The 25,641-nt window shown below is 37.2% G+C and overlaps 1 protein-coding gene across 1 annotated transcript in view; it reads left to right on the top strand.

The window, feature by feature from the left end:
• Positions 1-359: 359 nt before the first annotated feature.
• TARBP1 (tRNA guanosine 2 -O-methyltransferase TARBP1) overlaps positions 360-25,641 on the top strand; it is a gene marked incomplete at its 5' end in the record, with an annotated part of 31,222 nt that continues 5,940 nt past the window's right edge. The window contains 23 exons of the mRNA XM_083856394.1: positions 360-1,200; positions 1,310-1,407; positions 2,213-2,282; positions 3,094-3,242; positions 3,939-3,991; positions 4,904-5,001; positions 6,084-6,219; positions 7,251-7,347; positions 8,210-8,299; positions 9,018-9,156; positions 10,792-10,888; positions 11,190-11,365; positions 14,351-14,448; positions 15,100-15,261; positions 16,859-17,052; positions 17,739-17,994; positions 18,080-18,268; positions 21,476-21,675; positions 21,827-21,898; positions 22,151-22,271; positions 23,097-23,207; positions 23,782-23,931; positions 25,066-25,152. Of these exons, the coding sequence (XP_083712520.1) occupies positions 360-1,200; positions 1,310-1,407; positions 2,213-2,282; positions 3,094-3,242; positions 3,939-3,991; positions 4,904-5,001; positions 6,084-6,219; positions 7,251-7,347; positions 8,210-8,299; positions 9,018-9,156; positions 10,792-10,888; positions 11,190-11,365; positions 14,351-14,448; positions 15,100-15,261; positions 16,859-17,052; positions 17,739-17,994; positions 18,080-18,268; positions 21,476-21,675; positions 21,827-21,898; positions 22,151-22,271; positions 23,097-23,207; positions 23,782-23,931; positions 25,066-25,152 (3,684 nt within the window). The remainder of the gene's footprint in view (positions 1,201-1,309; positions 1,408-2,212; positions 2,283-3,093; positions 3,243-3,938; positions 3,992-4,903; positions 5,002-6,083; positions 6,220-7,250; positions 7,348-8,209; positions 8,300-9,017; positions 9,157-10,791; positions 10,889-11,189; positions 11,366-14,350; positions 14,449-15,099; positions 15,262-16,858; positions 17,053-17,738; positions 17,995-18,079; positions 18,269-21,475; positions 21,676-21,826; positions 21,899-22,150; positions 22,272-23,096; positions 23,208-23,781; positions 23,932-25,065; positions 25,153-25,641) is intronic.

The following is a 25,641-nucleotide window of genomic DNA, read 5'->3' as shown; positions in this document are numbered from 1 at the left end:
TTTCTATATTCTTTTATCACGAATTTTTACCCCAATGTCACATTTATCACAGTAGTGCGCATGAAGAGCAGAGAGAGTTTAAATGGCACACGAGGATGGAACTTCAGTCCCTCAAGCGAGATGTTCGCACCTGGGATATCTCTCTTAGGCCTCCCGTGCTGGGCCAGGTTACGCTCAGCGCCCACCGCGGCTGGGAGCACTCACACAGGCGGGTTATGACCTAAAGATGAAGAATATTTTAACCGCACACACAGGCAGCCAAGCCAGTCAATCACGCCGCGTTTTCGCCTCCCGCCGCCCCGGTGGGCCCCGCCCGCCCCCGCCTGCGCAGCCGCCGCTCCTCCCCCGCTCCCGGAGCGATGGAGGTGGTGCTGGCGGACGCGCTGCTGTCCCGCTGCGGGGACCGCTCCGCGCTGCTGCGGGCGCTGGGCGCGCCGCTCTCTGCCGAGCGTGCGGAGGCGCTGCGCCTGCTGCTGCAGCGCCTGGCGGCGGGCGGGCCGGGGCCGGGGCCGGGGCCGGGGGGCGAGGCGGAGGCGGAGGCGGTGCGGCGGGCGGCCTGGGAGGTGGCTCTGGAGCGGTGCCGGCCGCTGCTGCGGGGCGGGGAGGGCGCGGAGCGGCTGCGGGCGGCGCGGGCGGCGCGGGGCGCGCTGCGGCACTGCGTGCAGCTCTGCGGGGCCGCGCTGGCGGCGCGCCTGGCCCGGGACGCGCTGGCCGAGCTGGCGGCGGGCCCCGCGCCGGGCGCGCAGGAGGCGGCGCTGGAGGCGCTGGCGGCGGCGGCGCCGCGGCTGGAGGAGCCGGAGCTGCTGGCGCGGAGCGCGGCCGCGGCGCTGGCGCTGCTGCGGGAGGAGGGCGAGGGCGAGGCGGCGGCGCTGGTGGCCGGGCGGCTGCTGCCGGCGCTGGGCGCCAACGGCGCGGCGCTGCCCCGCGTCTGGGACGGGCTGCTGGGCGCGGGCGGCGCCCCCCGGGCCGGGCCGGCGCTGCTGGCGCTCACCGCCCTGGCGGACGCGCTGCTGCCGCGGGGACCCGCCCCGCCGGGGATGGATGCCCGGCTCTGCCCGCGCTTCTGGCGCCTGGTGCAGGAGGGACTGACCGAGCGGGACGGGCTGTGCCGCAAGCGGGCCCGATACCTGCTGAAGAGAGCGCTGGACCTGAGCGGCGCCCAGCGCGCCCCGCTGCGCTGCCCCACCGACCGCCCGCACGGTACGGGATGGGATGGGATGGGATGGGATGGGATGGGATGGGCGGGATGGGCAGAGCGGCCCGGCCTGCGGGACCGCCAGGAACGCCTGTCCCTCTCATCTTTCCATAGAGTCCAGTCTGTTCTGGTGGTCCGCTGAGAAGAACGAGCAGCTCCTGCAGTTTTGGGAAACTTACATCTTGATAATGGAAACTTTGGAAGGAAACCAGGTAGGAGCGCTGTAAAACCTGTCCCCATCCCAGACAGACGTCCTGAGTCACTTGTGCACATCTGGATGCCTTTGTAGGGCATCGTATTCCCAGTTCTGGTGATTGGGCAGATCCAGGTCAGCGTTAACTGGAATACTTTTGTTTCAACTCTTAAATACTCAAAACACAGCATGTGTCATGCATTGGGAATAAACACAGAACTTTTCTCTGTCATTGGAATACATCTGGTTAATGCAGTGACAGAAACCTGGAGTGCAGGTAATTGCAGGACCAGGGTAACCAGTTTTAGTGAAAAATCTGATAATCACACTTAGTAACCTCTCTCTGATAGAGGAGACTATATCTATATGGTAAAGTACCTGTGGCCTTGGATTAAAATGGTTTTGTGAGTCGAGCAAACTCAGCAGAAAGATTCCTGTTGACTTGAGGCCTCTGTGATTGTATGGTATTGTGGTGTTAACTGTTAGTAGTGTGCCTACCTCCCTGTAGTTATTTTATGTTACTTGTACCTGATTATCCTGTAACCGAGATAATGTTAATTTAAATGCTTAATTGTAGATATTTGTGCTGTTTTAATTTTGAGGAATAGAATGGTTATTAGCGAGTATTGTTCTTAAAATATGGTAGCATTGAAGTATCAGGTTTTCTTCAACTGAGTGTTGCATACCACAGGCTTTGGAGGTTTATTTAAATGTACTCTGTTGTCAATTGCTGTATTAATGTTATTGATGGTGAATTCTAGTCTGAGTAACTGACAGCTCCTGGGTTTGAGATGTAAATTGCTTATACCTGATTTGTATTTCAGATCCATGTCATAAAGCCAGTATTACCAAAACTAAACCGTTTATATGAGCTTGCCATATCAGGGGATAAAGGTAAGATGGAACTTCTTCTACTTAATCTCTTAAATATTAGTCAGTTAAATTACACTTCTCTGTTTTCTTCTTCTGTTTTAGTGGCAGCTTTTTGTAATGTTTTGTTTCTCAAATCAGGTGTTTTCTGAGTGGCTGTTCCAGTTTTTGTGGGTTTGCTCTTTGCATAAGTTGTTTGGCAAACATGCATAGGCAGTGACCACTCTGCCCTGAGAAGAAATCCTAGCGTATGTTTATTGCTTACTGTGTTGTCTTGGAATACTATTTATCTGTCAGCAGACCCAAATAAATGGTAATTTCCCACTGTATTTTGCCTGACATAAGATAATATGAAAATAAAGCCAGAGATTTTTGGGATTGTAGAAGACAATTCACCTGCACAAAAGAGGAAAAAAAAAACAAAAAACACCTCAATTTGTTAGAAGTAGGGAGAGGATAAATAAAATGAGTGCTAAGACAGTGTGTTCAGGGCACATGAGTGCGTGTAATTAGGTAGTGCAAGATGCTGGAGATTTGTAAAGTGGAAAGGCTATTAATGCATAACTTTTGCAGGTAAATACATTAGCATAGAGTTGCAGGAAGAAGTATGGGGCACTTTTTAGTCATTTTAATTTGTAACTAATAAAATAGAGAGTAACTTTGGAAAACTGTTAATTTTAAAATTAGTTTTACAAGATGTTTTTATAAAACTAACAGAGTTTTTGAATTGTCCTGTGAATATACTACAACATTGTCCAGAATGTCAGCATGTTGTGTGTTAGTGTGTCATTGTCATTTCTGTGTCAGTTAAGAAGAATTTCTTTTTTGTTAACAGGTTGTTGGCTGTTTCACCCATCATGGCATGTGTGCATTTATAGACGAATGTTTGAAAGTGAGAATAAAACATTGACAAAGGAAGGAATTCTTCATTTTATGGAGCTTTATGAAACAAAGCATCTTCCAAATTCACTTGTTTTTTCAGAGGTAAGGGTGTTACTGTTATTTGCCACAACAAACAAATGTTCTAATTTGCAATAGATCTTAACACTAATTGCTTCAGTAGTTGGAATTGGACAAATTCTGTCTCTGTAGTATAATCAGTGTATTACTGTATCCATAAAACTTAAAAGCGCCACGCTTTAAAATGTTCTCTAAGTGGGAAGAAATATTAAAAGGTTTTTTTATTACTGTCACATGTGTATTGACTGTCCAGCTAACCTACACTTCAGTAGGGAATGATCTACATTATACTATTTAATATTCTCCTCAGAGATTATCATTCCTGATACAAATTAAATCAGCCTCTTGATGAGTAACTTGAAATAAAGTCAACCTTTGTATGCACCCTAAATCTTTTTAGCTGTGTTGGCTCTTCGTCATCCTTTTATTTCATGTTTAAATTTATTCTCTCTATCTGTTTACCAACAGGATTTCTTATTTGCCTGCATTTTTTGCAATACTCTGTGAAACGTATCTAGTGGAAAAATCTCTTTTCTTGTTTAGTCTCGTGGTCCCCTTCTCTTTAGTTTCTTCCTCCTTTTGCTTCTGTTTACCACTGCAAGAGTATTCTCTGATTTCAGGTTCTGTCCTTTAAAGTCTGGTGAAATAAGTCTAGTTAGTTTCTATGTAACAGTGCCTTGGAAATGTACATTTCACTGTTGTTCTTGTTTCTTCTTCTAGTTTGTTATTGGACCACTAATGGATGCCCTCTCAGAAAGTTCCCTCTACAGCAGGTAAACCACTGGTTTGATTAATCGATTATTTATTTAATTTCTGGATTGTGCAGATGTATTCTAATAATACTGGTTTAAGTATTTGGATAAAATCTTAGCTGAAGGAAAACACATTAATAAAAAATGATGCTGCTGGTCTTACTGATAGAGAGATTTTCATGAAAGATGGGTGGCTATGAACAAATGAAATATGGATCCTGGTTTGTTGCAATTTTCAATGCCCCTTGATCGAATTGATGGTCACAGTCTTGACCTGGTGGGGAAAGTCTATGAAACAAAGAGTTCAGTGTATTAATACATTCATTTTGGGGAGACTAAAACTGACTGTCAGTGGTGATAGTTTGGATTAGTTGATTATGGATAAAGTGTAGTCACAGTAGGTTGTTTCATCTAAATATGGGAGGACAAATGTGACCTCTGCAGGCTCTTGCAGCAGTTAAGTATTTCTCATCTCAGTCTGCAGTGTATTTCCATGGACATACATGGATGGGAATTCAAAACGTGAAGCATATGCAAAGTCTGTCAATATATTAAAGCTGTGTTGGATCAGTACTTCATGACCTTAATCTTAATCTTCTCTTTTAGCATCTTTATTTCTGGTGAAACATGTTGGCATATGTAGAGGAGGGTGCATGTTTGAGTATACTGAGAATGTACGAAGTTGTTACAGTTAATATCAAGCTGAGAGAAAGCTACAGAATCTATTGACTGATGCTAATCCTTAATAGCCAGGATCCTGAGACTTTTCATGAGGTTGTCTCTGTTGGTCTCATGGAGTGTCAGTGAATGACACTTTTTTGTTTATGGGCAATTCTAAACATTCTGAATCTGTTAGATTTTAGATTAAATCTGTTACATATAATCCTAAAGCTGTTAACATGCCAGTTGTGTGTCTGCTTTAAAACCCAACAGGACACCAGGTCAATCAATAGGAGCCTGTCCTCCTTTGGGAATGAGGTTACAGAAGTTTTTGGCTACTTATCTTGCTCTTCTTCCAGAAGAAGAAAAAGGTATGTTTCAGTTTCACCTTTATCCTTTTTAAAATAAGGAAACCAAATAAAAACGATGGAGCCGTTTTCATGTCATGTATGGTACGTCATGTTTACTTGAGAGAAAAAAGGAGTAGTTGTCCTGACAGTGGAGTTTCCAGACAAGAGGTCTACAGGGACTTCAAGGTATCTTGCAGTACTAAGCTACAGAATTGTTCTAGGGGCAAAATGAGGCAGATTTGCTTTTTATTAATGGAAAAATAAAAAGCCCAAACAAACTCCTAAAATCTGAAGTGAAAAGTACTTGGAGATTCCTTTTTATCTCCAGACTTTTTTAGTCATGACATGTATAGTGACACATCCAGAAGAGCACAGTCCAAGCTGAAACAGGATAAGGATTCTTTTATTGTGAGGTTGAGTGGAGGAAGATTTCTGAGACTGTTCCAAATTTTGAGGCTAATGCAGGCTAAAATGAAGCAACCAGAAGTTAATACCTGGTCTAATTGGATCAAATAAGAGTAGAATGAGCTCTCTACAACACCCTGTATGTACTGATATATTCTGGTAGGAAACACTGTATAGACTTGTAATGCCATAGATGCCCTATTTATCTACCCTGCCCCAAGGCATATATTTTATCACTAAACGGGGGGTCTGTGATTAGGAATCCTGAGATGGGTGACCTGCTGCCACAAACTGTAGGTGTGATGGCTTGTTGAGAATTGCTCTGCTTATTCCAGCATCCATTTAACTGGTTCAGTCACTGTGGTCAGACATATCACAAACTCAATAGGAACTTTAAAAAGGCGTTGTTTAGTACTCAAAATAATTAAGTTAAAATTTCATTCCTGAACATGGTGATTAGTGCAGATGACCAAAGTCAAAATTAGGTTTATTTCTGTTTATCTCTGAATCATATCACCTTACTGATAGACTTCTTTGGAATGTAATTTTTTTCATTGATATAATTAGGAAATGATTCTGTTGTCTTTCATTTAATTGTCAGAAAATATAATAGCACTCTTCTGCTGGAGTTCATGTTATTTAAAAGCATTGGAGAACATAGAGTCACTCAGGGTTGTTTTGTTTACTTTCATTTTAAGGCAGCTTCCTGTTAAAATTTATTCAGAAGATGACAAGTAGGCATTGGTGTGCTGTTCCTGTTTTATTTCTTTCTATGGCTTTGGCATCTATCCCTGCATGTAAAGTACTTGGTGCTGAAGGACTTCATGCTTTAAGGTAAAATATGTACTGCATTCTGTTCTTACACCCTTCTTCCAAAGAAATGTGCTGACAGTCTGGAGAGCCAGAATTTGATTAATGTTTATTACTTCTGAATGGATGGTTGTGCATGGGAATATCAGATTCTGTCTCCTTTATGTCTGATTTGCAGAGGAAAGCAATTCAAGAACCAATATATTTATTGTATCTGTCCATGAACTGAAAAAAAATTGAATTTTTGCATTTTAGATCTTCATAGTTTCTACTCTTTTAGAATAATGTTTCCCTGGTCTTCCACACTTCCTGACTGATACATATAATTTCTTCTTCCTTTTTTTTCTAGTTATGTTACAACCTGGTTTAATAGCAGTTGAAGCTAAATCAGGGGGACAGCCCACAGTTCTGGAAACAGAAAGATTTCTAAATAAAAGTCTAGGTAGAAGTTCTTGGCCTCACTATGGACCTTAATCACACTGATATTTCCGAAGTGTCTGCTTTCACTTCCTAGAGCCACTAAAAATCAGTTTGTCATTCCAGTTTAATCCAATTTGAGCGTTTAAAAAAAATCTTACTGATGGTTGAAGGAATATTGGATAGAAACAGTCGACAAAAAGAAAAAAAATGTTGGACATGCCTTTGCTGATAAAAGCACTAAAAGTTTCTTTCAGTTCTGTGCTTGAGTGAGATTTTGGTGGCAAGCATTTGTATACTTTTACAGAAATGCTAATATTAAATTAACAATCTGAAATTATGTGATAATGGGGTTTGTTCCTTTAGTTTTTGTTCTGTTCTTTCTTCTCCCACTTTTTGTTTTGTCAGGTTTATGCTCATCCAAATTTTATGATCAGTTTTTGAAAGTACATGTAACAGTAGTTCTTGGTTCTGGGTTGTTTGTGGTCTGATCAGGCAGTATTTGTGCCATACCTAATAGAATATGTCTTTTAGATGCAATCTGATGTATTTAAAATGGTTAATAATTAGGAAATATAAAAAAATGCTTACATTTTTAAGCGTGTGATTTATACATTGTGTATTTTTCCTCTTTGCAGAGATGTCCTCCAGTGTACTATGATTACACATCAGATTTTGTTGCGTGGTGCTGCTCAGTGCTATCTTCTTCAAACAACTATGCATTTGACAGATGTGGTCAGTTTGGGGTTTTGTGTTTTGTTTTATTTTTTGTGGGTTTTTTTCCCTCTGATGTAATAGAAATACAGCGACACTTTTACAGGATCAACAGTATTCAAAAAATTGCTAAATACAGTATTTATATTGATTTTGCTGGATTTGCAATTTTTTAAGTGACTATTTATATTAGAGACTGTAAGTTATGGTATGTTTCTGTTACCTTTGGTTTTACATAAGAAATATTTTTTTCATTAGCTTTTATTAGTTGATGTTTTATTGTAGGCTTTTCATGTGGTAGTTATCATAACAGGATATTATTCCATATCTACTATATAAACTTAGGTTTCAACAGATAGAAACTAAATAGACTTTCTTGCAGTTCCTAATAATAAAAAGTAATAGTAAAAGTATTCATGATACCAGAATGATAAGACTACCATAAGTGTTGAAATATCAGGACTGAAGTTATTCAATAATTAAAATATTGATGTTTTGTTTGTTTTATAGCTATTTTTCTAGATAAGTCTTCCATGTTGTGTGTTATGGCTATAAACTGTCCTTAGAATTTGTTTTTAGAAATGCAGAAATAGTACTTATGAGTGACTCTCAATCATTTACCTACATTGATTTTAAAAGGTGTCATCACTGGATAGCACTATTCTTACAGTCATTCATTTATTTTCAGATAGATTTTATTACTTAGGGAAAATTAAGTTTTGTTCCTTGGCACTGATAAGTTGATCCCAAAGAGGCAGAAATGAATCTGAATCACGATAAGGAAAAAGTAAATTTCTTCTACTGAAACTTCTTGAATTGTCATGTAGGTATTATTTGTTGTATATTATGTTGGCAGCTGTTGTATCTCGATTAATTTCTTCAGGAGAAAGTGTCCTTCCCAGAAGTTTCAAGCTTTCTTCTGTCCCTTAGACCAGAGGAGTCCCTAAGGAGAGATACTTTGTTGTGGACAGAGGTGAGAACTGAAGCTGGTTTTATGTTCGTCAAACCCATCACTGGTAGAAATAGTAATACCACTGGCATGATAATCTCAAAGGGAGGAATGTGCATACCATGTAGAGTGGATTGTAAATCGTAAATTTTCACAGGATACATATTTTATGTCTTTGCAAGATGTGAGATGCTGTGAAGAAAAGTTCAAAGATGAACTAAGTTTTTATAGAGTATATACTAGAGCCAGCTGATCATGTAGCCAGTTTTTGGTTACTTGTACAGCCATATAACGCCAAAGATTTTTTGCATAGTGTCTTCTTGTCATGTATACTGTACATTTCATTTTGCTCCATTTATTTTTGGCATACAAGTTAAAAAAAAAAAAAGGAAAAAACTGGTCTCACTAGATAACACTTGATTGGAAAAAACCCTTTTGGGATAGGGGAATTTTTACCAGTCTTACTTAATTTTAAGAGCTGTTGTTTTTCTTATGTTGGTACCACTGATTTTTTGGGGGGTTCTCTGAGCTACCCTCTGGAAGAACACTTTTTTATTTGTAGTTAGAAGGGAATAGTCTGCTAAGGCTCGAGGTAGCTCTGGTGAGCACCTCTTGCAGTGTGTGGGTTTGCTGATGTGGGAGTTTGTGTTTAACAGTGCTCTGGTGTGCTGCTGTTAAGTCAGTGATGTCAGTGCACAGCTGCCAGACATGGTCAAGGAGTAACATATTCTTCTCCATTCAGCTTTGCAGTTGGTTGCAAGTGAATGACCGCTGCTTCAGGAAGTCTGTGACTTCTGATTTTGGACGTCAGGAGACATCATCATTGTGTCAGTATGTGCACAGTCTTGTGGGAGAGTACTTTAAGACACCTGCATCTGAAAGTAAGTTAAATATGTATTAATAAAAAACATATATTTAAGAGAATTTAAAAAAAAACTTAAAGCAATCCCTTGAATTTTAGATTTTTTTAAAAATATATTGCACCTGTTTTAAGTTTTACCCAACCAGTGTATTCACAGTTCTTAAGTTTGAACCTTATTTTTTAATTTCAGCTTTCCTCCATGAATTAAAGTCCTGCAGTATCAATTGAACATTAAATCTTAATATTCGGTTTCCATGCTGCCCTGATGCTTGTCCATTAGATTTATTTTGTCACTCTTTTGATGGTGTCTGAAAATGCTGGAGTGCAAGAGGCAGAGGAAACCACAAAGAAATATGAACCCACGCAGGTTTTATCACCTTTCTCAGAAGAGCTTTGTAAAATGTCCAAGTATTTTTTATAGAGGGAGAGGCCACAGAGTGAAGCAGCTTGTCAGCTCATTGCATGCCTTCCTGAGTTGTTACATTCTTCTGATCTTGGACAGCTTACAGGAGATGAGCTGCCACATGTTATAACCAAGGAAGGTACTTAGTAAACTGTATAAATATGCAGCTAAATTACAAAGGTCCTCCTTGTTCACTGCCACATTTTGAATTATTTACAATATGAGGTTATTGAGAGGAATGGCGAATAGATTTTTTTTCAAATACTTCAACTTTTGTGTGACATTCGCAGTCCTAGTGAATTTTGTATAGTTTTATATTGTCAAAAGTCAAAACTGAACACTTTTTAAGTATTCTACATATAGGAGATAAAAAAGCTAGGTCAGAATTTGCTGATCATAAATAGCTTCAGAAACTTCCTGCAGACCAGGAAACTTCACTTGATTGTCTTATTGTTAGAGAAGTAGTAAGCAAATTCTCTCTGTTGATGCTCCAGGATAAATTTGCTAAAATTTTTGGCAGATCTTCTCTCCTTCCTGACATGTTTGTTTAGTCCTTGGTCTATATGACAAACATCTGCATTTCACTGGTAAAAAGTGATGTTTGTAATTCTGGTTTTATATGAAACTTAACTAATAAGCCGCTCTTTAGAGGAAAAAGAAAAAAACGGGTGGGTCCAGCTGCTTGAATTGGACCTCCCAAGTGTTTTATTGTCTAAATTCCTGAAGCCAGAAACATACCAGTTAAAAAAACTCCTAAAACCAACTTACTGCTATTTAAGAAACATTTTATAAGTATGATGATGTATGTTCTGCATAAAAGATCGATAAAAAGAAAAAATTCACTTAGTTTTTTTATAATTTCCTCTTTACAGAATAGTTTTAGTTCTTTATGTGGTTAGTTCTATGGTCAAAATCACAGCTGATGTTTCAGATGAAGCATACTGGAATTACACTCTTCATTAAATTATATTGAATATGCTAATGTATTTTTTAAAGCTATGTTGTGAACTACTGTATAATATATGATACTACATAACATATTGCTAAAATTTTTTGAGCATAAAGGCCAATAGTGTTAGAGTTTAATTTATATCTAGATGAAGAATGCCAAAAATTAGTAGTAATACTTATGTTAGTGTTAATTGTTATTGTACTGTTAAGTATTTTAATAAGTTACAAACCAGAAGTTTTAAAAAGTGTTGCAAAGGTATTTTTTAGTTACTGTGGAAACCTTAAAATATCTTTAATCAGGAGAAAATTGCTTTATGCCTGACTGGTTTGAAGCTAAGCTTCTCTCAACAATGATTCTGTTGGCTGCTGACGTGGAGCAGATGAAGAATAAATACAGGTAAGTATGAAATACCTTATTTTACATTTCTGTCTTTTTCAATCCCCTCACTCTTGAAGGATCCAGTTGAAGTTGGGAAGCCTGATGAAGTTGGGAAGCTGTCCTCTTTTTCTCTGTAGACTTTCGATCAGCCTGATCATTCCTTAGGCCTTGTCCAACTGTTGCTGCAGCCATACTGGGTAACATTCTAAAGATACTTAAGTGTCTTGGAAACGTGTCCTCTTTATTTCCACAAGTAACTTCAGCACTTAAGGCAGATACTCAGAAGAAGACTTTCTTTTTAATTTTTGTTTTTGTGTAGTGGAAAAAGCAACATAGAGTGGATTGAACTAGAGGCTTTCTTGAACCCTCTTCTGGATGTCTTGATGAAACTTGGCAGTAATGCTTACATACCAACACTGAAAACAGATAAAAGCCTTCAGCTTCTCTTGAAGTTATTGCAGACCCGTTGGTTAAAATGTTCCAATACGCAAGATGGTTAGTGACATCTTCAGTCTACTGTGTCTTCTGTTCATTATAGTCTTAACTACAGCTAAGCTACTTAACTGTTCTATGGCTAGAGTGTCAAACTAATAGTAGCCTAGAAGTGGTAAGTGTAAAAGTTGGCAATCTGGCGTGTCTGTTATAAATCTTGAGCTGTGGGTCCAATCTTACAGGTGTCCTAAGGACTGGGAATTGAGAATGTGGAAGCCTTCTGAGAAAGTAATTGTTATCCATTAGGATTAGATCTGCAGTTAAAATTTGAAGAGTGTGACTATATTGCAAATATTTATAGGCCTATTCCTTGCAAATGAATGGATTCCATAAATCATTTAGATATTTCAGAAAGAAGTTACTACAGAAGCCCAGCCCTGCTTAGTTGGCACGGGTTCAGCCAGAGTCTTCCCTGAGTGCATAAAGTGATCTGCTGGGCATCCTGTTTTCTGAGTTGATTGGTAGGCTAGGAGGTGCTCACTGAAATACAAGCCTGGTGATCTGTCTGTCTGGCAGTGTTGGCCCCCCACAGATGGAGCACTTGAACTTGTAGACTTTCAGTAGAAGACCTTTGTAGACCTCTTGTTCAAACAGGAGATTTTGAACAAAAGCTATGGAGTCCTTACTACTCCTTTTGAGAGAACGCTTTTTAACCAGAATAGACCTAAATATTTTTCCTTAGAGCAAATGAAAAATTGCAGTATTATTTTCATTGAGTTGGGATGCTGGATGGGAATAGGACAGATCTTGGTGTTTGGTTTCTGCTCCCCCAGATAGTTTTGGGATTTTTTTCCGGATGTTTATACCACGTTTTGAAATGGGGAGGCTCCGTATCTAGGCTCTTTTTTGTAACAAAAATAGTTCCAGGTTGTATATCCAGGTTTTGTGTCTAAATGCAGCCCCAAAATAAGTGCCCAACCTCATTTTAACAAGTGCTGTATACATTCAACCCCCCTACCTCCTTAAATTTTATCTGTTTGTGTGAAATACTGAGCACTAATTTCCAGGCTGTTGAAGTTCATACTGGGACATGGTCTCTGACTGTTGAACTGGGTTTCTTGATATGAACTAAACTGGAAGAAATGCCCGCTAAGCTACCGCTGTGCATTCAGCCTGCAGCACAAGGATAGAACAAGCCTGAAGCAGAACCCTACAAAACACATGCAAGCGCATATTAGTTTTTTTAGTATCAATAATAAATAATTTCCTTGTGTGCCTTATTTCTTTATGTGCTTGCTAATGTGCCTGCAATGGATTGTTCCTGCTGTGGGAATGACATGGTGTGTTGAGCTCTGCTAACAGAGTTCCAAAGGTATGGCAAGGCTGAGCACTGCAGTGTCCCCATCCTTTTGAGCACCTTAGATGTGCTCCAGTTCAGCCCATCATCAGTCTTTTGAGTGGCTTTCTAAATTGCATTGTAGTTTTACGTTAAACAAGGATTACTTTTCTGAAAATTATTTTCTGCAGTGTTTTTGTGTTTCTTCCTTCTGTACAGGAGAACCAAGTAATAAATCTTTTTTTTTTTTTTTTTCTACAGCTGTGAATTGACTGAGGTGAGGGGTGGGAAGGTTAATGCTGTGTAATACCAAAGTTATGTTTCTGTCTTGATTAAATGGGAGGTGAAAAGTCCTGTTTATCAAATGGAAAACAATAAAATGGTAGGGAATAAAGGAATTTAACCTTGTAAAACAAAAATAATAACAAGCAGGAAGTGTTTTATTTAAGAATATTTTAATGGGATAGACTGAAATCATCAACATTCTTCTACAGTTCTTGCTGTCTAAACTGTTAGATTTCATTATTTTAAACAGTAAGATTTTGTAATTATCTTTCGCTAGCATTTAAGAGGCATTGGTAATCAATTGGGGTTTATGTCTAACATGCTTATTTGAAGATTTTATGTATATAAATTGCAGAAGATGTGTTTTTGTGATTTGAGACTTAAGATGAAAAATTAGGATAATCTGACATAATTAAACTGTTGGTTCTGAACAATTTAAGCATTAGAAATGTAGTCCAATGAGCCATTTTAGAAGGGAATAATGAAAGTAAGTACAACATGTATTTGGAAATATTTCCTTTTATATTTTTACTTTTTGAAGGTCTCTCATTTCATAATAGTTTTGCTGCATGAAGTGTTACTCAGGGTCAGCTCCAGAAAAAAAGAGCAGCTGTAGCCTCTGGGTAATTCTCCTGAATACTGAAACTAACAACTGGTATTTTTAAAACAAGGTGGCCATCAGAATATTTTACTCCATTTTCATACTGAGATGTTATTTCCTTGGCTTTCAGCTAGCCCTTACCCTTGAAACACACACTAAAGTGTTTGTGCTTAAATATGTTTTACCAGTGACCTCCCTCCCTTGTGTATAAACTTGTGTTCTTGTTTGTGAAATGCAGTACATGTGGTAGCCTAGCCTTTTCTTGTACAATACCATTATTTTGTGTCATAATCTTGTATTTTCATTTACAGTGTTAACCCTGGAAGCTACTGGGCTAAAATCTTGTAATATTACACTGTTTCCAAAGGTGAATTATTTCTAAACATCAAAAAACCAGACCAACAACCAGCAAAGTCCCTAAAACCAGTTTTCAAGTCTATAAATATTAACAATGGAAAAGTGTATTTTCCTCACATGAAGTTAAATTGCTGGATATAAAAGCTTTTGGTTTTTATTAAAGACTAAGTTCATTAATAAGCTGTTTGTGCAAGGGTTAGGAGTAGGACGAAAGTGTACTTTAGAAGTTGGAAAATTGGGCTGTGGTCTTCTGGTCTTGTGTGGGTTTTGCTTCACTAATACATTGTGAATCTCAGGAAGTAATAAAAGCTGGTTTGATTCTTTCAGCCTTATGGCTTACACTACGAAGGAGTACAGAGCTGTTTTAAGTTACTTTTAGGAATTTGAGTACTATTACTGTATAATTTTGTAACATAAGTAAATCTGCATGATACAATAAAATTTTAAAGGGAATTGTATTTCCACACAGATGAAGTGCTGTTCTTTATCTGGAAATCTCTTGTGACACCTGTGGAGAGTGTTCTTGAATTTGTTCTCCGACGCCTTACTACCAATGAGTTAAGCACTGTAAGTAATGATTATGAGACATACTTCGGTGTGGTTTTGCTTGTTAATTTGATTTACCAGGGTTCTTAAAGTTCATATAAAATCTTTGAACACCTAGAAAGTCAATTTGCATAGAAAGACTTCTGTTAACTTTTTTGAACGGGCATAGTAAGAAGGAAAAAAAAAAAAAAAGTGTCTTCACAAGTAGTGTTTGGTGTCTGTAGTCCACATTTCTTGTTTTTTTTTAAATCTAAAGAAATCACATAGTAAGAAATCCTGAGTATCATGTACTGCATAATGTCCACTAGTATAGCTGTGGATGTAAGTTGTTAGGTTTTTGGAGACTTTCAGTACTCGGCCTGTTTATCATCTTATTTGACTATGTCACACTGTTTGCTCAGTGCTGTGCCCAGTGTTTAAATTTCTATCCCAAAGAAACTTGAGACTTTTTAAGCAAAGCAAAAGTTAGAGTTGAATCAGGAGAATGGCATTTGAAAGTCGGTTTTTAAGATTTAGAGGTTAATAACCTCCCCCAAATTAAAAGTTGTTCAATTGTAACGTCAGTTGTAGTTTTCCTTCTGCTGTCATTGTTACCAGTAGTTTTCTTTCTGATTTCCAGTTTGATTTTCCTCCTCTAACTGATTCGGATTGTGGTTGTTTCCTCACTTTTAGGTTGGTGACCTGGAGCGTTGTGATCTGTACTTGGCTTTAATTCCAGAGATAGTGAATTTGTGCTTGAAAGTCAAATGGAAGAAAATGACATCTATTAAGAATTTCCTTTCATCTCTGATAAATGCATCTATTCATAATCTTCAGGAGAGAAATTCTGAAAAGGTAATTTAACATTATTTACAACAATAAATATTAATATAAAACAAGCCAATATATAATAATTAAAATATATGCCAATATGATATTTAGATTCTGCATTAATAATTTTACAGACATACTATAAGCATAAGTTAATATACAAATATTTATTTCTATTGGGATATTTATAATGTATAATAATATTTTATTTAATGTGAAATTAAGTAATAGTTTGTGTGAATGTGTATGTTTGTATATATTCCCTTACACATCTTTATTTGGCAGTGTAATATGAATGTATAATATTTGTAGCTAAGGTTTTCAGTAATTTGTTTTTTATATTACACTATTTAGAAGTCTGTATAGCTAAAGTAAAATTCTTACTTTAGTCATGTACTATGTACTCAAAGATTTTTTTCCTCAGATGTGATTTAATCTTACTGATTAAGTAACAAATGAAAATGTCTTTTGTAGTTTTGACTTCAAACCTGGAACATATAGAGAAAAAGCAACTCCAGAACCCAGCATTGCTTTGGTGTTTTCATATAGTTATGTTGATTGTCCCATAGTTCTTTGTGTTAGGCTATAATATTTGAAATACATAAACTTTTAAAATGTAAAGAAACATTAGTAACTTCCATGAGAAAAAGGAGATTTAAAATGAAATTTGTTGGGCAGTATAAACTTTGGTCTTATTATTTGATGTTATTGTTTTGTTCAAGAACAGGTTATAACATCTTAAAAGATTGTAAGTATTTGATTAGCTAGGTTTGCATTTGAAGGGAGCAAAGAACAATACTTTTTTTTGTTTTCCTTTGTTAATGTGAATTCTATACTTTTCCCAGTAGTTTCAAAGTAAACATTTTCTTGTTCAAACTTAGTGCTCACTGGGGGCTTTTATCAACTTACTTTGAATTCAGAGGAATTACATTTTCGTGTAGTTTCTTCAGCTGCACATATGGTACCTCTTCAGTTTGAGAAGAAAGAAGAAAATTGAGTAATTAAAGATAGAAAAGTCTTTTCTGTGCTCTTGACAGCCAAGTATAACGTGGAGATATTTAAATAACATCATAACATCAGAGTTTTCTTACAGGCATTATATACTTATTGGCTTTTTTTTTTTTTTTAATGTGAATTTAAGCTTCATGCCTCTTCGAATATATGTGTTTCTCACAGAAAATAACCATGACATGGTTGTGATCTTTTTGGGAGCTTGGAGGAGCTACCGTGTCACATTCCGAATTTCTGCTGTTGGGTTTCTGATGAACTGGACCCACATGTTTTTTCTAATTGCTCTCCAGCAAGGCTGTGTGAACTATTACCTGGCAAGCTAGGAGTGTTCCATCACAGCCAAACTCCCTGCACTTAATGCCTAAAGTGACTGTAATGTGGAAATTTATGCTTCTGTCAGTGCTTGTAACTTGGAGCGATTGCACTGACCCAGCCCAAGCCAAGCTGCGTTAGGCACAGGGGATGAAAATACAGAAGTAGAAGGATGCAAAGTTGCTGCCTTATGATGGTGATGCAAAGAGGAGGATTGTTAAAAGTATTAGTATGTTATTTGTATCCTGTGAGAAGAAGTTGGTGTGTCTTCATTCATGTATCATTTGGCTTTACTTAGGAGCCGAAGGTTAAGGAACAAATCAGAAAAGTAGCCAGCATGGCTTCGCTTGCAGCTGTATGTGAGTTAATGGATGGGAAGCTAGAAGCGCACCTGGAATCTCTGCCTTCTGTGGATGCTCTGAAGAAACTAATTTCCTTTTCTCAGTTCAATGAAGTATTAAAGAAGCCATCCTATATTGAAGAAAAAAACAGGTACGTCTGCTAAAGCTTCGGTAATTCTCCAGGATAAACTGGATTAATGAGAAGCAGGGGTTAAGATGTTGGCTTTTCTTGCTGACAACTTCTTGCCAAGATAAAAAGGAAGAATTCTGTACATAAACTGTTCACTCAGTTGCTCTTTTGTCTTAACATCCAGGTTTTAGAACATTAAAGCAGTTGTAATTGATCAGAACAAAGGTTCTTTTGTTAAGTCCTCTAGTTCTGTGAAGCCAGAGCTAGCTATGAATGCTGCTTACTTATCCTTAGGCCAGATTAAATATATACACTGCAGAAAGCCATGATATGTACTCAAGCAAGTTTAAATGTAAATTATTTAGTGTTAGGAAGGGAAACCCAGAGGAAGCCAGAGAGCCAAAACCCAAATACCTGGGTAACAAAAATCCACAGCCAGCACATAGTGATGTTTCCAGTGAATACTCTCGCAGATGTTTCACCAATGAGGTTGACTGAGCCCATAATTGATTCTTCTCTTTTAAAAGCCACTTCATTTTTAGATTTCTTTTCCATGTGCTTGTCCACTCTTGCCTTGAACTGTATAAATCTTAGCACCTTGAAGTAGTACAGTGAGTTTGTGCAGTTAAGCACTTCCTGGTAGAGTAGGGATGTACAGTATAAACTTAACACAATTATTTATTTAAGAAAAGTATTTTTTTTCACAGCTTATGTGAAGAAACAACATCTCAAGGATGGGGGAAAATTGTTGCACGCTACGTTCATGACCAGTGGATTTGCCTCAGTTTTGTTTTAAATTCATTTACAACACTGGCTCAGGGGTATGAAGAAACTTCAGTCATGTCACTATCTACAGTTGAAAGGTCAAAAGAAATTCTACAGTCTGCATTAGAAGCCCTGTCAATTCTTCCTTCAGACCAAGTTTTGCCTGTGTTTGACTGCATGAAAGTCCTTGTTCCCAAGGTAAAAGAAAAACCTGCACAGTATTAATAGTTTTTTGGGGGGTTTTTTTGTTAAATGTAACACTTTTTTATCTCCTTGTTTACAGCTTCTGGATTCATCAGAGGTTCTCTGCATAGAAGCATTTGATTTGACTTGGAAAATTATATCCTCTTTGAGCAACACACAGCTGATATTTTGGACCAATCTAAAAGCTTTTGTTCAGTTCATCTTTGATACTGAGGTTCTAGCTGTTGCTGCAAGTGCAAAAGGCCAAGCATATACCAAATTAAAAGAGGTCAGTTTCAAGAATTTTTTTTGAGAAGGGAACATAAATTTTGTCTGGAAGTAAAAATGTATTTTGTACTTTATTTTCCCTTAAGCTGTTGTGAATTTTTCATGTCTGAAAAAGGCACAGTTTTGAGAGTGTTAAGTAAGAATGAAGATAAACAAATACATTGTTTGTTCTTGTGGCACAGAAAATGAAAAGTACTGGGTCTTTGATTTTTAGATGGTTCAGTATCTTCTGCAGGCAGTAAAAATAGTTTTTCTCTTTTTTATTTTTTTTTTTTTATCTTAAAATTAAATTTCTCTTTGTCTTGACTATTTTGTTCAGGATTTGACACCTGAACTCTCGCAAACTCTTATTATTATGGGAGGATTATGCCTTTTTCTAGTAGTTTACTCTTTATGAAAATGCTGTCTTAGATGAAAAGTTAGAACAGTTCAAAACAGTTTATAGATGCTATTGACTAAAACTTTTTTACTGCTTCTTTAAAGGCTTCTTTTCCTTTGATGGTCCAGATGTAGAAAACAAAAAGGACACAGTCCCCCCCTTAGAGTTCAGTTTAATATTGCATGGTAGACCTGCTTCCAGAGTTAAGAAGAAAATTACCATTTTTATTCTTCTTTTGTAAGATTTAGGCACCTGCCAGAACTCCAAGAGTTCTTGCCTATGTCATAGTGTTCTTTTTTTGATTAAGTCCAGAAAACCGTATTCAGTGCTGTGATGTTGGTTCCTATTGGCTTTATACACTGCAAAGTTGTTAGCTGTTTCTTTCTACGTAATCTTTCTTAGGGATTTTTAATTTCTTTCCCCGTCTAAGCATTAATTAAACATTTGTGCAGAACAATCCACAGTGAGTGCAAGATTTTAACTGGAGCATTATAATACATTGTGAATTATCTACCAGTAGTATATTTGTCTGCTGAGATTTACTACTACATGTGCTGCTTTGTGCTTAGCACAAAAATCACACTTAGGAGGGGTTGCAGTTTTGCTTTGAAGTCATCATAAGTAGCCCTGTCCTGGTGTCACATTCGTAGCTGTAAGTGATAGCAAATGTCTCAAATTTATTTTCAACCCAGGCACACCAAAAATATTTTTAATAAAATACAGAAGAATGGACACTTCCTAGCTATTTAAAACTAGGATACATCTGTATTAGCCTTAATTACCTTGAAATATAGTCCCATTTATTTTCTCTTTTCGTTTATTTTAATCTTGCTTCAAATGAATGTTGTTCTCTAATTCAAACGTTTTGCATTTGTAGTCTCCCTGTGGATCCAAGCCCAAATAAGATATGTATGTAAAAATGGTAAATTCTTCTGTTGTAGAAGTTGGTTGCCTTTTACTGTTAATGAATATCTGTAACAGCTAATTGTATGCTCAGTGTTGTAATAACTACTGAGCCATAGCTAGTATTTTATTTTTCTTGATCTTAATATTTATTTAAATTCTGAGAATTATTGCCTTAACTTCAGCATTAGTATTTCAAGCATTATGTGAGGTGTATTTTGCCAATGTTGAGAGTGTTGAGTCCGTGTGACAGCTATCCCATTGTCTGCAGTGGGACATACCATGACAGCAGGCATCAAGGAGCTAATGAAGGCCTCCTATACTCAACAAAGGGCATCTGGTCGAGCCACCTTCTGCCCCTTCATAAGAAAATGAAGATAAAGTTCCCAAGCAAGTGCCTACTTACATATATTCTTATTCCAGTCCCTGTTGCCATTGACCCAGTGTGCAATGGCTGTGTAGTTGTAGCTAAAGAGACAATGGAACTGCCTGATGTTGATTTGTCACAGAAGCACAATTGTAATTTTGTCTATCACAGTGCACTCTGTCTTTTTAATAGTTGGAAGGGGTGGAAGGAAGGGGTATTTTTTAGTCAAAAAAGGGAAATTGCTATGGTAATATCAAGAAGGGCTTCCACAGAAGGTACCCAGAGCACTGTGTTCTTTAGCTTAATTTTTTCTGCTGCTTTTTCCTTTCTGATGATTCATATGTGAATTATGCTAGAACTTAAATATCTAAAAATTCTTTCGTATGTGCTGAACTTCTGCTATATTAGTGAAACAGCTGAAAAAATTCAGAATTGAGAAATGCATAATAAATGCGGTGCTGCTTCCCTACAGGTGAAACAATAGCTCAATTTTGGAATTACTAGGAGAGTTAAAATGCCTGTCTTTGCTCTAGAAAATAGGTTTGAATTCTTGGTAAAAACCCCACATGCTCCTAGTGTAGAGCCTTCTTTCCAGAAAGTGTTTCTTCAGACTGCATTGCAGTATTTCAGTTTTAAGTTCTTCATGAACTTCTTGGTGCTTTAATGCTTAGCAATTCACAACAACTTTCCCTCTAAAACCAGCATTCCTGTCAAAGAATTGTCACATTATCAAAACTATCATTTCGATGCAGGGAAGCAAAGCAGCTTTGTCTATTAGGAGCTGTTACACCTTCTGAAAAACCATTTTCAAGGATAGCTCTAACTGATGTCTAAAAAGGAATTCTTAGAAAGCCTTACTGATTCATTCTGTATCTCCCTGCCCTCTCTCAAATGCTTGCAATTTCTTAGAAAAAAAATTTACTTTGTAAGTGAAATTTACTCTTGCACTTATCCTAAGAAAGGGAAAGAAATATTTCGGGGCCATTTTTCTTGTTTTGTTTTATTTTTCTTCTTTTTGGAGAAGCTTTAGATAGCAGTTTCAATTATTGAAATTATGCCCTCCTTAAAAACAAAAAACATATAGTACCGAGACTTTTTCACTCTAACTTAAATATGAACTTTGACATGACTGCAATCCTCCTTAAATAACAGAACTACTCATACGGTTACTTATGTAAAAAATTAGCTTTTTTTTTTTTTTTTTCCTAAATTGGTAAGAGTTAACTAAAACACTAGGTTTGTGCTCATGAAGTAAGCCCTGGCTCATTTGTTCCACTTACCAGGAGATTTGTTTAAGGCATGTGGCATTACAGCAAACATTTAAGCAAAGGTCAGTACTGGGTTTTGTTAACATAAGCATATACTGGGCCAGTTGTTGCCCATTCACCTGCTCTTATAATCAGGGAATTGTAAATACATTGAAGACAGCATTAACCTGAGCAGAGACAGGATGCAAAAGACCATGACACCTATTAAAATAGACATCACTGCAATTTTATTCTAATAGATCTGGCACTTCCGAAAACTAGGGGTTTGAATCTTTTATTTCTTATTTTCAGATAATTTTCAAGCTCATAGATCTGTCCACTACAAAGACTGGAGTCTTCAATGTAGTCCTTAGTCATTGTTGTCAGTCTTGGATATTTCCTGCTGTTGATGAGAGAAGTGCCTTGACAAATGCTTTCTTAAATGCTGGAAATTATAGTGAACTTATCACTGAGGCTTGTGTCTTTGGAACTGTATTTAGGAAAGATCAAAGGTATTAAAAAAAATCTTTGTGATTTCTATTTTACAATTTTGTGTGTGGTTTTTTTTTCTTTTAAACTTTGAGATAATTATTGAAAAACTGAAAACGGCGTTTGTATGTTATACTGCTAATTTTGTTGCTTTGTTTTCTTTCATCTCTGAAGACACATTCAGGATGTGCATGCCTTCATAGAAAATCTTGGAGAAAAATGTGCAGCAAATGTTGTTATAGAAAGGTAATGCTTTTGAGGATACATCTTAAAGTATTTGGTGTGTATTGTGTCTTTGTCTTGGTTGATGCTCTGATAGGAAAGATGCTGATTTTGAAGTCAGCTCAGTCATAGAATATCATAAATTGGAAGGGACCCATAAGCAATATATTCATAACCTTTTAAAATACTGGTGAAAGGGTGCTTTTTTTATAATTTAGGAATTATCTTTGTGTAAAGAGGTAGAATAAAATTTTTATTTTTATTAATATTTTACAGTACAAATCGAGATGATCACTATGTTCGTATTTGTGCTGTTAAATTTCTGTGCTTGTTGGATGGATCAAATATCTTGCATAAAACATTCATGGAAGACATTTTCATCAAACTACTGGATAAGGTAAAATTAATTTCTCTTGGTATATAAATGTAGTGTTAGTACAATTAGTGAAATGCAAAATATTTATAGTTGATAGGATGCATTTAGGGTTGTTTGTGTAGCCTCTCTAGATTTGCCAAGTGATACGCTTTTCTTCATTATGAGACAGAAGTTAATTTGATCAAAATAGTAAAAAATGCCTTTTGGCAATTCTCTCTTTTTAGTGGCTTCCTGGAAAATTATCCAAATTGTACCCATTGTTCCATTAAGAATCTTCCTTTAGGCTGCATTCTGAAGCACTGCATTTCACTTTAACAATTGCAGACTACCTCTTAAAGTGAGAGAGCTATTGTCTCCTTAGAATACCTTTATAGAGAGAAATAATGGAGAAGGTTGGGGTCCAATTTTCATTTATATCATAGCAGCTTATGCATTGGCAAGAGTCTAAAGTCAGTGGTAAATTACTGCGGCTGCTATTAGAACATCACCCATACATTCTGGTACTGTAGAATCCTGCTTTTGTCTGAAGAACTTGGAATAGTTGGGTCACTCATTCCTCTCATTTAAGTACTGTAGAAAAATGATTAATATTTGTGTTGTGAGATTGACCAAGCAGGGAAAAGCGAGCTTTAGAAGATATTTGCTTATTTTATTATTTAATTATAAGCTTCAGAATTTAATTCTTAATAAATTAAGTTAATAAATTTTACTAAGCTTATGTTCAGTGCTGATCCTAGCTGTGTGGTAGATGCTGCTTTCTTAGCACAGAAAAGTGTATTTACTTTTAGTGTATTTTATTCAAATTTAAAGGAAGAATAGGCAATAAACCTTTTAATTTTCTTTCAGGATGAAGTGGTATCCAGATCTAAAACACGCTATTATGCAAACTCTTTGCAGCATAGAATTAAAAACCGGGTGTGGCAGACACTCTTGGTTCTTCTCCCAAAGCTTAACCAGGTATTGCTCTTTACTATTCACTTTAAAATAAATAAATAAATAAATAAGTACCTACTTTCAAGACCTAATTTGGTATCATGGAAGCTGCATATGTTAAATTGCAGCAGGGTATAAAAGGCATGTAACCTGTGGCTGATGTGGAAGTTCTGTGTTGTAGAAGTTTTTTGTAGCTTCATTGTTTCAGTCCGAAGTCATGGATTTATCATGCATTTTCAGAGGACACTGGAAACTTGAGTCTTTGATTTGTGAATTTTAGGAGGCCAGATTTTTCCTGTTAAAGCTGTCTAAAAGTTTGTACTGACTATCTGATTGAAAGCTTTTCATTTAGTAAAAATATTGCTGCTTTATGAACAGCCAAGAAATTGACAAGTGTTACTTTCATCAATGCTGCTTCATAAGAAAATATTTGAAAAGTATAATTAAAAAATTAGAAGATTTTAAAATGTTTTAATTTGCATAATAAAATATATTTCTAATATTATGATAAAGGAGAGAATGTTCTTTAATTTTTTTTTTCTTCATGGAAACAACTCTTAACAATATACTAAAGTATTGCCTATTTTTGTTTTCTCAGAATTTTTTGTGTGGAACTCTTGACAGAGTTTTTCAGGCTGGATTCAGTAATAATCAGGCATCTGTGAAATACTTCATAGAATGGATTATTATTTTGAGTCTACATAAATATCCCCAGTTCCTTGATAAATTCTGGGATTGCTTTTCCTATGTAAGTAAGACTTTTGGCATTCACTTGAAGAGTAATTTGAACAAGGAGGGTACAGTTTGTCATCCCATATCTTATTTTCTGTGTATTCCAGTCTTCCTTTAAAAGCGAGGACAGTGGGCTGTTGAGTAGCTCAACTTGAAGTGAGTCTGAGCAATAATCTGAGACACTTAGAAATTTCCAACCTAAAAATGGCCAAAGGAAAGTTGATTCCTCCTGTTGAGAGATTTCCCTTTCTTATGTTTTATTCTGGGCAGAGTGGAGCTGGCATAGTGAGTCAGAGTAGTCCGATATAAGAGCCATCAGGACCTCATGGACACCTTAGATCCTGAGTCTGAAGGTCTAAGTTACTTGTGGTTTACACAGCCCACCTTTGTCTTTCTTGTCACATCCTCTGTGAGAACATGACCTGCATAATACATATTCAATTTGCAGCTTTTAATATGGGCTTCTCTCACAGCGGAGTTCTGTAATGAGATTTTAAAACTGAAGCAGGGTTTGAGTGATGATACCCAAAAGTCGTGAAAGGGTTGGCTGAGGAGAGCTGACTATGTTTCAGAGTTCCTTCCAAAAGCTCAGCCTGTTGGAATTGCTGTCATTTTAGTAGATGATAACCTGTTGGATCAAAGTGATTTCATGCTGATAACAAATGTACTAAATCACAGTGGGCCTATTCAAACCATCAGAGCAAGCAGAAAACACGTAGATTTATGAAACAGGAATAGAAATTGCATTTTCAGAGGCTCTCCTGGTGCTGAGGAATATGTTTAGTGCAGGTGGCTCGGTGTGCAGCTGCAGATTGAGCTGTGGGTAGCAGGAGCCCCAGGCAAGAGGCTGTGGAATGGTGCTGACCTTTTGCATTCCTGGGGGAACACAGTGAACTTGGGTTGAATTTTAGCTCACTTATACCACTATAACATTCATTCTGATTGATGTGTTAATAAAAAGCAAATAACATGCTAGGAGAAATGAAATGCTAATCATACTGACCTTGTGTTTTCATAAATTTGGCTGTGGAAACATGTAGATTTTTAATAGTGTTAATATTATTGCATGTGCAAATGTGGTGTGAAAATGTATAAAGTATAAAAACATATTATATGTGCATATCTCTTGTTACATTCTTTTTTACTTCAGGATGAAGAAAAGCTTAAAAAAAGCATCTGCACATTTTTATCAGTGTTGGCCCACTTTGACATCATTCTTCAAAATACCTCAGAGAAGGTACATTTCTCTTGAGAGTGTTTGCTCTTTATTCACTTCCAGTGCATATACAGAGTTCTGAATTGAAACTAGACTGCCAAGATGGTTTAAATATCTCTTTAATACCTACTTCCTACTAAGGTATCCTTTCTTATGCAAAACACTAACTCTTCCTATCACCTCTGTAAAATATTGGACTGAGGAAAATCAGCTAACTTAGCAGGTGTTCTGGATACATAGAGCCTGATTACCTGTGAAATTTTCTAGAATAGCTACTCCGGTTTTAAGTAAACATGTGGATGCACCTGGGTTTGTTTTTCTCGCTGCTCTTTTAATCAGAAGTAAGTAGAGGTTTCCTTGCAGGCAGAATAATGATTTTTAAAGCAAATGAATATGTTATCAAAGAACATGTAGGGCTGTAGATTTTGTCCTGATGAGATGGAAAGAAAGAAATCAATATAATTTTAAAGCTTTGTGATTTCCAGAAGGGTGTCTTTTGAGGAACTTGGG

Source organism: Zosterops lateralis (assembly GCF_965231275.1).
Source record: "Zosterops lateralis genome assembly, chromosome: 3".
Classification (NCBI taxonomy): domain Eukaryota; kingdom Metazoa; phylum Chordata; class Aves; order Passeriformes; family Zosteropidae; genus Zosterops; species Zosterops lateralis.
The sequence above is the reverse complement of the archived record's forward strand: the minus strand, read 5'-3'. Positions and strand labels throughout refer to the sequence as shown.